The sequence below is a fragment of the Olea europaea genome, unplaced genomic scaffold (assembly GCF_002742605.1).
Source record: "Olea europaea var. sylvestris unplaced genomic scaffold, O_europaea_v1 scaffold1749, whole genome shotgun sequence".
NCBI lineage: Eukaryota > Viridiplantae > Streptophyta > Magnoliopsida > Lamiales > Oleaceae > Olea > Olea europaea.
Window position 1 is genome coordinate 955 of NW_019235207.1, and position 11,853 is coordinate 12,807.

At 34.3% G+C, this 11,853-nt stretch overlaps 2 protein-coding genes across 8 annotated transcripts; one reads left to right on the forward strand and one right to left on the reverse strand.

Annotated features, from left to right (window-relative positions):
• Nucleotides 1–221: 221 nt before the first annotated feature.
• Nucleotides 222–3,969, forward strand: LOC111377936 (casein kinase 1-like protein 3). Of its 4 annotated transcripts, none has more exons than XM_023001093.1 (11): nucleotides 222–370; nucleotides 496–591; nucleotides 742–1,192; nucleotides 1,337–1,400; nucleotides 1,500–1,584; nucleotides 1,668–1,794; nucleotides 2,030–2,106; nucleotides 2,154–2,208; nucleotides 2,560–2,693; nucleotides 2,915–3,099; nucleotides 3,259–3,969. In XM_023001093.1, exons 3-10 carry the CDS (start codon nucleotides 1,006–1,008, stop codon nucleotides 3,092–3,094), a joined length of 909 nt encoding a protein of 302 aa, XP_022856861.1. In that variant the 5' UTR covers nucleotides 222–370; nucleotides 496–591; nucleotides 742–1,005; the 3' UTR covers nucleotides 3,095–3,099; nucleotides 3,259–3,969. The 4 variants fall into 4 exon arrangements, with proteins under 4 accessions (XP_022856861.1, XP_022856860.1, XP_022856864.1 ...); XM_023001092.1 differs by lacking the exon at nucleotides 3,259–3,969 and having other exon boundaries at nucleotides 742–812; nucleotides 1,131–1,192; nucleotides 2,915–3,101; XM_023001096.1 differs by lacking the exon at nucleotides 222–370 and having other exon boundaries at nucleotides 522–591; nucleotides 742–958; nucleotides 1,131–1,192.
• A 1,677-nt stretch (nucleotides 3,970–5,646) lies between these two features.
• LOC111377937 (probable RNA methyltransferase At5g51130) lies at nucleotides 5,647–11,853 on the reverse strand. Of its 4 annotated transcripts, none has more exons than XR_002699793.1 (10): nucleotides 11,532–11,853; nucleotides 9,482–9,596; nucleotides 9,229–9,276; nucleotides 7,582–7,855; nucleotides 7,056–7,143; nucleotides 6,892–6,957; nucleotides 6,618–6,686; nucleotides 6,158–6,350; nucleotides 6,029–6,040; nucleotides 5,647–5,876 (listed from the first exon to the last, which is right to left on the reverse strand). XR_002699793.1 is itself a non-coding variant. In XM_023001097.1 (8 exons), exons 1-8 carry the CDS (start codon nucleotides 11,661–11,663, stop codon nucleotides 6,261–6,263), a joined length of 882 nt encoding a protein of 293 aa, XP_022856865.1. In that variant the 5' UTR covers nucleotides 11,664–11,853; the 3' UTR covers nucleotides 5,647–6,260. The 4 variants fall into 4 exon arrangements, 1 of the variants encoding a protein (XP_022856865.1); XR_002699791.1 differs by having other exon boundaries at nucleotides 6,029–6,072; XR_002699792.1 differs by having other exon boundaries at nucleotides 5,647–6,040.

Genomic DNA, 11,853 nt, shown 5'->3' on the forward strand with positions numbered 1-11,853 from the left:
GATAAAAGATTATAAAAATGTATTTTCTGATATATTTTGGCTACATTTGCACAAGCTTTTATTTGGATGAAATTATAGGATCAATTATATGTCACCAAGTAACCTGACCAAGGGAAATGACATTGGAAGTTTTAGTTGGTTGAAGTGCGCCCCCCCCCTCCCCCCACACCACATATCTGTCTTTGACTGTTTTCCTTTATTTATTCCTTCATTTATTTTAGGTGGTATACCTGGTACAAAGTGGTCTGGTGTGGATGGGGATGACAATATTCTTATCCTTGATTTATTGGGGCCAAGCCTTGAGGACCTATTTGTGTACTGTGGTAGAAAGTTCTCGTTGAAGACTGTCTTAATGTTGGCCGATCAAATGGTGAGAATTAGGATTATATTTTTTTGTTTCCTGCTTGTCTTAAACTCTTGATTTAGTTCTGCACTCCAAAGTTGATTTTTCATGGGTCTATGCATAATTTTAAACCTAGGATTTGTTTTATACAGATAACGAGGATTGAATATGTGCATTCTAAAGGGTTTTTGCATCGGGATATTAAACCTGATAATTTTCTTATGGGTCTTGGCCGAAAAGCAAATCAGGTGATCATAACTACAGCACATTCATTGTTTGTTTGGAATGAACTCCTAATTGATTTCGTTCCATTTCCTTTTTCCAGTAATTATTATTATTATTTTGCATCCTTTACTCTTCATTTGTCATAGTTCTCATTCTAATATCACTCTCTTTAGGTTTACATTATTGATTTTGGTCTAGCTAAAAGATATCGAGACTCCACAACAAACCGGCATATCCCTTACAGGTGTACTTTCTCTCTGGATGTGCTACTGAGGCATTTTGGAATATGAATAACTTCACCTTATCTGATTTCCTTTTTCTTTTTACCGATTTGATCAATCAAAATTTTGTTTTGCAGATACAAAAGTGTTCTGAACCTTATCTTATTTGGTTAGGAAGCATTTTCTTTTCATATTTATTTTGGAAAAAACAAAGATATGACTCTTTTTAATGGCTACTACTTGAATGATGATGTGACTTGGTTTATAGTTTTATATGAGATTGTTTTCAACAACAAAGATATAAAGACCAGTAAACATTGCTTTATTTTTTCTGTATGTAGGGAGAATAAAAATTTAACAGGGACTGCACGCTATGCAAGTTGTAATACTCATCTTGGAATTGGTGAGCTGATAGGCAGTTTTTCTGGTCTTTCTTTTTAAGACAGTAATCCTACCCCCACTTCTGTTTCTAAAAGACCAGGAGAAGAGGAAGATAAATTATAGGTTATCACATGGATACGTGGATCACATTTTCTTTGTTTTGTAGAACAAAGCAGGCGTGATGACCTTGAATCCCTTGGATACGTTCTTTTGTATTTCTTGAGAGGAAGGTGTGCCAATTCTTCTACATTATTTTCTATTTTAATTTTCTTCCAGCAAAATGTTGTTATACATTGGTTTCTTTTAACCAATCACTAGTTTGTGTATAGCCTTCCATGGCAGGGTTTGAAAGCTGCCACAAAAAAGCAAAAGTATGACAAGATATGTGAGAAAAAACTATCAACTCCTATTGAGGTAGGTACATGCATCAGTTTTGTCTTTACCATTCTCTAATTCTTTTATAAACTTATTTTCTATACTTTATTTTTCTTTGGAAGGTGTTATGCAAGTCCCATCCCGTGGAATTTGCCTCATACTTTCATTACTGCCATTCATTGACATTTGATCAACGCCCTGATTATGGATTCTTGAAACGCCTCTTCCGTGAGCTATTCACTCGTGAAGGTATGCCTTATGTGTTGCTATCCTGGCTATGCAATTTATAAAACTTCCGTTAGGCACTGTGACTTTGATGTGTTTTGTTGCTTTTGCCGCCTACTTCTCCATGTTAATGAATGATGATGCTCTTAGTATAGTAGCTTTATTGGCAACCTAAAGTTATGCTAAGAAGTTGGGTGAATTGTCGCAGTATTCACTACTGTCTTAAAGTATCAATCTAATAAGTTTCTGTAACTTGCAGGATGTGAACTTGATTACATATTTGATTGGACCATCCTGAAGTACCAACAGGCACAAATAAGTAAAACACAGCAACGGGTATCATCAAATTTTGCTTGTTGTCTATGCCTTATCCCCCCCTGAAGCCTATTCCTGGAGAAAGAAGTCGTGCAGTTCCAGCGGACGTGGAAAAACATCAAGGTCTGTATTTTTCAGTGTGCTTCACCTAACCGCATAATTAAAGATAACAGAAAATATATCTTCTGCATTCAAGAGAACTAGGTGTCATATTGAGAAATTATGCAACTTATTGAATCTGTACATAAATGTTAAAAACCAAATTGTATGGTAATGTTGTTCAGTCACGGATGTAGCCTAGTTGAAAAGTGAACCCAAAAGATCACAAGCATATTACAAGAAAGGTTAGAATCAGATAATAAAGATCAGATAAAATATGAAGAAATGCACTAGTCAGAAATCTAGATCATTTTTTCTGTTTTTACATCTGAAAGAAACTACTTGTGTCACTTATCATCTATTTGATGTCTGCAGGCAATAATGCTACTTACTCGGCTGAGTTGACTGAACGTATGAAATTAAAGAATGATACTTCTGCCGGTTTCAGCATGAAATTTAAATCACCAGCAAATCGAAATGTGGCTCCTGGGATTCATCTTGATAGAAATGTATGACATCTTGTTTTGATTATAATGAGAAAGTGAAGAAAAAAAAATTCTTGTGTTTTTTTGCTGTGCTTTTTTGCAAGATAAACAGTGTGCCTGTCTAAGGCAGTCTGAATTATCTTATCGATATTTTATTATTACTTTGTTGTTGGGACTTGGAAGAAATCATTTCTTTGTATTTTCTCACAGTTCAATTGGAAGCTTAAATGTACTTGTTTTTGCAGACAATGAACAATGCACACATGCCATCTACTTCATTCTCTCCTGCTGGAATGTCAAAAGGGAATGCCTCAAAACCTATAGAATCTTCTGAAATCACAAATGTCAATCACGGAAAGCATGATGATGCTGGTCCTTCAAGTAGTTGGATTTCTTCTCTGCGGCGCATTTCTTCTGCCAAATGATTCATGTGGGACACCCCCTTTTCCTCTTCTCTCTCTCAAAATTGATCCTTCCTGTTCCTTCATCCTGTGCCCACTATTGCTCGTCTTCCCTTGGCTATTTTGTACTACACAATACATTTTAATGGATAATGTTCTGCTGCTTAGGTACATCTTTTCTGTTTCAGGTAGAACCAGCCTCAAGTACGTGGTACGGTATGTTGTGAACTTGGTACGATGTGGTTTGAACTTGGACTAGTTATACGTACCAGCTTCTGTGAGACAGTTAACAAGGTTGTTATGAGTACATGATTGATAAGTGTGGACCTTCCATTGTATTCAACAAAATCTGGCGATGCATTGTCTATAGAGGTGTTTGTAGTGCTGTTAAAAATGAATTTCACTAGTCCTGTTTTGTGGAAGATCTGTTTACATATCTTTCTCAAGAAGAATTGTAACCACCTTGGTTGATCTTAGCTTGGTTCCTGTCCAATTTACTGATGCAACGATATAGTAGCTGCTACTTGGATAAGACTCCATTTTATCTGTTGCAGACCATACTGTTTACTTTGTGCATATACAGCTGTCGGACAATATTTCTGGATATTTTTGCTTGCATTGGCCATCATAGCTTTATATCCTTTTGTGACTAGAATAAGTTTCGTTTTAAGAAATGTATAAATAATGTTATCAGATTCCTTGATGATGAGGAAATTCAGAATCTTGATATTTTGAAAGCCATTATTTTATGCTCCATTCTGTAAATGATTATGGTTGAAGGAAAGAATATTCCTTCCATGGCAACCTATTCATGGAAGTTATATTCGTAGAAGTCCTTTCTTTTTAGATATATTTGTTTGATCTGGTCATTTGGAAATAAAGGGCTCTTCTTTCAGGAATACCATGTGAAGGAGTTCTACATGCAGGTTCCTGATTTGCTTCATACAGAGATAAGCATATCAGGTCTAGGGGGAAAAAAATCATTTCTGCTCTTCTTTCAGGAATACCATGTGAAAGAGTTCTACATGCAGGTTCCTGATTTGTTTCATACAGAGATAAGCATATCAGGTCTAGGGGGAAAAAAATCATTTCTTACTCCCTCCCATTCTGTACTGTCATATACCGAACAAGTGCCAACATCTCTGCCTCGTGGAATCTATTATTTTCGATTCTCTTATGCTTCCTCCAGTGATTTTGATTTGCCCATTCTGTTCTCTTTCATTTTTAATAATTATCTAATTTAAGCATCAAATTTATCTGAAGTTATAAAGCTCTGGAACTCTAGACACTTTTGCACTAACATTAAGCGAAACTTCCATGAAAGATGTGGCTTTTGGACTACTTCCTTTCCAATTTATTTGACATTAGCCATCAAATGTTTCATGTATTTAGAATTTGCTGGAGATGCTCTTTCCATATATTTGCTTCCATTAGAGTCTTATATTTTGTCTGAATAGATACTGACGGGGCAGGACTTGTTGATCTTCTGGTTTGATCTTTCAGTTATTTGATGAAATTGTGAGAGTAATACGATATACGCTGCTTATTAATAACAACAAAGAGACTTGCAGGTGATGTATCATGCCATATAATGCTTGTTATACAGGTCAGTGTACGATGGCTTGTAATGTTTGCTTTTCAGTGAAAGGGTAAAAAGGCGATGCACTGTAATTAAGTTGCCTCTAGATCGCTGTTATGCTCGACCATGGCTGTACATCGGTGATCCAGAAAACTTAATCGAATATTAAGTGGCTGTCTACTAGGAATTTTGTTATCATTACCATGTTTTTACAATGATCATTAATTTTCTTGTGTGCTGGGAATTTTCGACTCGTGATTATGGTAATTTCAATATTTGGCCAACTCTTTTGATGACTTGCATCATATGATTTATCGTGAAAAATTGTGGTGTTCGGTGATGTAATGATCATGGATATGGATGCTTGACTGCATTTTAAATCAATGACGGAAACAATATCTATGGATTAGTAATTTCCTACAGATAAATTCTTGTACTTCAGGTAAGGTTATGCGAATTGGAGGGAAGTATCCCAGTTGGTGTAGATGAGTACATTTTTGTGGCCATTAAATTAATAAAAATTTCGTGGAGGTCATGAAGTCCATTATGCAGTGTGATGAACTTTGCATTAAGATTTCAATGCTCGACAACAATTTCCAACTGCCCATAATCATTTCTGGTAGAAGATGAGGATGAAGATAAAGATAGCATAAGGTCGTCGTGGGTATGTAGCTCATTCTGATTACTCGTTTAATAGCGAAATGAAGATTTATAGTTTACGTTCAGCTGTCATTCTCTTCAGCAGGATCGTCGGCTGCAAACTAAGCCTCTATTTGACAATCATTATTTTCACAATCTTTTTGTGTACATAAATCCAAACTTTTTTTCATTATTTAACCGCACATTCTCTTAAAAATTACTATTCAAATTCAATTAACAATAATTTTTTAAATGATAAGAACTTCAATTAACAAAAAATTTTTAAATTATTTTTTTCAATGAACAATTACATTGGTGACAACCGATAAAAGACATTTTAGGCTTATTTCAATAACACTAAGCAAGAATAATAATCTTTCATTTTGACTGTGCATGAAATTTAGTCTAATAAAATAAATATAATACGATGCTGACTCAAAACAGGAGAAAGAAGAGAATTTGAAGAAATAGCCGTTTTCCTCTTGTATAGAAATATACATAAGATCGCGCCGATAATCCATGTGCTGACGGCAGGAATGATACACGCACAAACACTGATTATGCCACGAATTTCTGGTTTCAAAGGAGCTGAACAAAAGACGTTCAGACAAAAATCAATAAATAAACAAACCTCCAGATAAAGCAGGACCATACACAAAAACAACTGACACCGAAGCTGAAATTTTGCAAGGGGTTTAAGTCCCACACTGTCATAGGAATCACCAAAAAAGGAACGTTACCTGCAGTCTGTCCTGTGTACATTTATCAGCACTAAGTGAACCATCTGAAAGAGAATGTAAGAAAATACACTTTTATAGCATATTTTATTCTGTTCAATACAATTAATGGAGTACTTCAACAATGTTTACCTCATGATATTTATATGGCAAGAAACAAAATTTTATGACTTCCAATGAGACAGGGATGCCGTACAGTAGCATTGTACACCTTCACTATAGGTGCCGAAGCTATTCATTTCCAGAAAGCCAATATTGGTCTGTTAAATCCAGTTTTGGAACCAGATAATGTGGAAGTTAAGTTATCTACCCTGCGGAATCCAATCTGCAATGATGTCGAAGATGAAAAATCAACAGTTTTCTCAAGAATGAGATCTTCATAAATCTTCATTGGCCGATTTTGAACTTCAAAGAGAACAAATTAAAGTAAAATATTACATTTAGGACCTGTCTGAATTATAATTTTATAATAGATTTTGCGAAAAGTTAATTTTTTTGGGAGAATATGTTACTGAAAATGAGTTTGATAAAAAGTAAATTTTAAAGAATTTGTACCAAACATGAGCTCAAAGAACTTTGGGCCCAGATTTACCTTGTCCAGAAGTATATCCTGAAAATCTTCTGGAGGTATCTGAATAGTTTTATAATTAGTTGCGGCTGTCTGCACAATATTAAAGGACCTCATCTCAGAACAATAAAGCTTTTACAAAACAAAATAACAAGTCAGTTCAAACTACTTCTGAAAGTGTTAAATATATAAGCATGATACTGTTGCCCTCACACTGATTAATAAATTGTTATTAGCACATTATCTTTCTAGTGGTCATTTTTGTGTGAATTAAGACCTGCACATGGTAAAGCAATACCTCAGTCACAAGCCGATTATTTTTATATGAGCTCCAAGGTTGGGGTTCCAAAATGAAAACACCACCCTGCCCAAAGTATGCATGGTTGAGATATTCAGGAAAAGCATATGAATAAGAAATTAATCAACTCTATTAAAAATTGAACTGCGCAATAATGGATCTACCGGTTGAAGAAGCTTCCAAACTTTCCAAAACAAAGTGATTAATCCTTCATCGCCCCAGTTCAAATGTATCCATTTTGTCACGCTTAAACTGGAAAATGAGAAGAAAATGCATTTTGTTACCAGAAAATGCATACAGAAACTAAAAAGCAAAGTTCCTATATAAAATTATGACCTGATAAAAAAACACACGTGAACTTTCTTTAATCCAAGGAATTAATTATCAAACAAACTATTTCTTGTTCATATAAGGGGAGCACGAAACAACACAATGAAAAGGGTGGAAGAAAGGGGAGGGAGAGAATCATCTCACTTTCTACCTTTCATTTTTTTTATACTCCTCTTTTTTGTTTTTGAAATAGACTTTTCTACTAATGGAGCTGTAATTACTAACATTATTTTAAGGAACACATCACTAGATCCAGAATTATTTTAATTCCAGTTGCATTTTCTCCAAGTGAGGAGCAGAAAATGCTTTCTTTCATTTTTAAACGTTAAATCAATTAGACAGAAACAAAAACAATCTTACCAAAGAATTGTATGGTAGTACGTATCTTGCGGTGGCCTCCAATTCTGAACAAAATTTCCTTTCTGAAAAGAGACTATGTCAAAGAGATCATTTCCCTGCAAACAAGGAGTATCAACAGACTTCTGTGGTGTCACTTCAGTCAGTGATGCACTTGTATGGTTCTCTAACCCATTAAATAACTCTGCATCTGCTCGTTTGGGTTTCTTGGAAGATAATATACGAGCACTCATCTTCGCAACTTTCCGGAGAGTCCAGTGTGCATCCTCAATTCTATCTGGAATATTAAGAACCGTGATTAAAACAATTCATTCCATGTTGAATGTGGCAATGACATTTTAAAGATGTGATAAATTTCCGCAAATGCATAATACTTGGGATGACTAGAACCACTAGCAAGAAAAAAATAAAAAATAAAAGAACAAATTAGTCATAGACCAACGATTTACCCATGGTCATACGTAAGAGCTACATCTGGGAAAAGGAATCAAGGAAACTCCCCTCCTTTCGACCAAAGGAATAACAATTGTGCAAATTTGTTCCCTGTCTAGTTTATTTCTCCTCTTTCCTATGGTCAAAGCCCATATTGATGTAATTGATAAGAACCGTAACTGGCCATGTAACAATATCACTTGTCCGGAGAAAAGAAGTGACTATATAGCTTGATATTACAATGTTATACACTCCAATATTTTATTTTCCAAAAATAAGAATTATATTTTTTGTTTATTCATATTTACTAAAAAATATGAGTCATGCTTACCATACATTTCCACAAATAAATCAGATAATCAAATTTTCAGTTAAAACTGTTAAACTGTGTAGTAGTGTACTCAGAGTTTTCACTAAATATATAAATGGAAAAATATAATTCTCTTAGAAAATGAAAAATCTAATAAAATAGGTTAAATATTTGAATTTAATCAAATAAATTAAATTATTGTGTTTTATTAGTTGAAAATTTGATAACAGTCACTTTGATAACAAGTCTATAATAATGGAAAATGTTTCCCTATCGCACATGGAAGTGCGAATGAAGAATCAGCATGGAACAATCAAAGATTGTAATGACCCAACAACTGATGTCACCGAGAGGAATTTGCTAATCTTGCAACATCAGATCAGATATTTAAAACGACATCTAAAGTTGCACATAAATTAATCCAACCCAACTTGAAAAAGATCCGTTGTGCTGTTTGTTTTACCATAGAGCTTGACTTTGTTTTCAAGCTCAACAGACACCTATTTCGGGATATTGGTGTATATTCCATACATGCAAAGAAAGGAGAAACCACGATTTTTTTCCATATGGCATGGTGATGAAACCATCTCTCAACAGACAAGATATAAAGTAAGTACATGGCAATAGTTTGAGAGCACACGGTTAATCCAAATTAGCCCTGCTATATATAAAGGAATTATTTGATGTACTACAGTGCAACATATCATTAACCGATAACACATACATTAATTGCACCAGTAAATACAAGCATAAATGCACTTGAAAGTTACAAGAACTAAACATAAATGCAAATGTTCATCTGCTAATATAGTGAGCATCATACACAGGCCCCCAGACCTAGTATGACATTAACCTAGTCGTGCAGGAATGTATAAAGAAGGGTCAAGATAAAACATGGAAACACTTACCGCCATCAATGTCAACTCCAAGAATGCTTTGGCAGCCAAACTTTTTTGCTGCAGAAAAGAAGAATCAAATGAACTTCAGTATTCAAATGACAATAGCCAAGGCCACTACATTCCGATTTCTGCATTCCCCATATGAACAGGTGAACCGACTCAAAACTTATGCAGGTATATGAAATAGCTAGTGGTAAAACATTTATCATTATGGGTAAAAACTGACATTCAGCAATGAAATTAAAACTGAACTATTGATTACCTATGGAGATTGTGATCAACCCACTATTGCAGCCAATGTCGAGGCATTTTTTTCCTTCAAACCAATCCCTCTTCAACACCTTCATTCTAGGATCTTCCTCCAAGTCATGATCCACCTGATAATACCATAATCATCATAAACAGATTTAATTCAACTGTACAAATCAATTGATGTTTGCCACTGAAAAATTGCAGAAGATGAAAGTGATTATTCAAAATGTTATGGAAATTTCCCAACTTCCAAAGACAAGCTAACATCTGTATGACTTATTAAACAAGTACTCAGCTGTATGATTCTATCTCAAATATGTTCATATTTATCCAAAAACAATAAGTTATTAAAACAAAGGCAATGCAAGGGTTGTGACACCTATATATAATATTAAAAATTATTTATAAAAGATGATAGGGCAAATATCAAAATTAATCTGAAAGTTCTTCCTATATATCAAAGAAAAAAAGCTGTCTAACAGCGTCCCTCCTCCATTAGTTGATCCAAGGATGGCATCATAAATTACTAAAATTTGTAATTCATGACGGAGTCAACAACAGAGACAGACTTGGCAGCTGACTCTACTATTATTTTTTCTTTGCTTATTTACTTATTTGATAATTCTCTCTCTATATTTTTCTTTTATCTGAGAATCTCGCCAGTTCCGAAACAACTTGGGAAAAATAGGGTAGTTGTACTTTGTGTGTGTGTGGGTGAATTTCTTTTACGTTCTATTCCTAACTAAGGAAAGAGAAATTTTAGGCAAATGTAAAGTGAAAAAAGGTTAAGAAATAAATACGTCTTCAAAGGTCACTTAAAGCAATTGGAATTCTCAAGAGTCTCATATCAGACAAGGGTATAAAGATTTAAGAGTGACTGCATATGTTGCTCAGTAGTAAAAACTTATGATATTTACTGATTTAGATGAGAAAATGACAATTGATATTTTTGTAACTGGATTAAATGTGAAAAATTAGAAAGGAAATTTTTAGTCTTGTCTTGACTCCCCTATTAACTAAAACTAGATAAAGAATATCAAAGTCTTCTACGATAAGGGAAATAAAGATAAATTGGAAGACATCATTAATGAGTCAGTAGAAGAGTTTAATAGTGCACAAAAAAAGACTTAATTTACATTGAGAATAAGGAGCCATAAATGAGTTGCAAACCAAGAAAGATGTTGCAACAACAGATGTTTTGGTTTCATATTCTTTACCATCCCTTTTGAAAATTGATTGTGAAACATCTGCGCATCATCCTATTCCTAAGAGTCTTCCAAAATTGACATATACTCAAACATCAGCTCTATTGACAACCCAAGTCTGATATGATTGTGATGAGGCAGTCCATAAGTCTCATGCTCATGTCCTTTTCTGTGTTCCTTGACATCCAAGGGACAAAGAAAACAGATTAGTTCCCCTAATCATTTTTCTTCAATGCCCTTTTAATTAATTTAACTTTAGATTGAGATACTGTTGTGTGTGAGGGACTTGTTATCTTAGTCTTATACCAAGGTGGAAATGTTATCTCTTTAACTCCAACTACAGGCCAACTACTGTTGGAGAAATGACCAGGAATCAGGTTTGTGTGTGTGTGTGTGTGTGTGTAATACGAGGCTTCCTTTTTTGAATAATTTTAACAATTTTGGATTTCTCGCATTTTGGCTTATTTCTTATTTGGTTTTCTCTTATAATGCCTATAAGCAAATGGCAGAAACTTGGGTCTATTCTCTGTACTAATTCTTAAAACTTGTGGAATATATTTCGTGGAACTTATTTAACACATGCACTTTTCATGCCACAATATTTGTTAACCAATTCAAATATACACAACCAAACAAAATATAAACGTTTATATATACCATCAAATTAAATTTCTGAAAAATAAACGAAATACAACGAGAACAGACGAAAAAGATCAGTGCTCTATATCCATAAAATATACACCAGGTAGGGCCAAAGAACTAATTCAACTGATGATCATGCTGAAATATTTACAACTATCAAAATATATAATTCATTAAATGAAATATGACAAGAATAGAAGAGAAGAGGTGTACTCTGTATCCATAGTAATTTCTGTAGTTTCCAAAAATCGCAACTTCTTTGCGATTTCGTTTCTTAGAGGATTGTTTAGTCGTACATGGATTTTCCCTTGTCTTATCCTCGTTTTTGTTTTCTTCTTCAACCATTTTTGAATTAGGGGCGCTTTAGGGTTTTCCGTGGTGGGAAGTGGAAAGTGGACTAGCCGTTTTGCTTCAGTTCAACACGGAGCAAAATAAAAGTTCAATTAGCCCTTGTTTGAGCCTTCTGATAACAATGAATTTTTTAGTAGTGTTTTCAATCTTAAAGAAGGTTGATCCAGACACCGACTACATACAA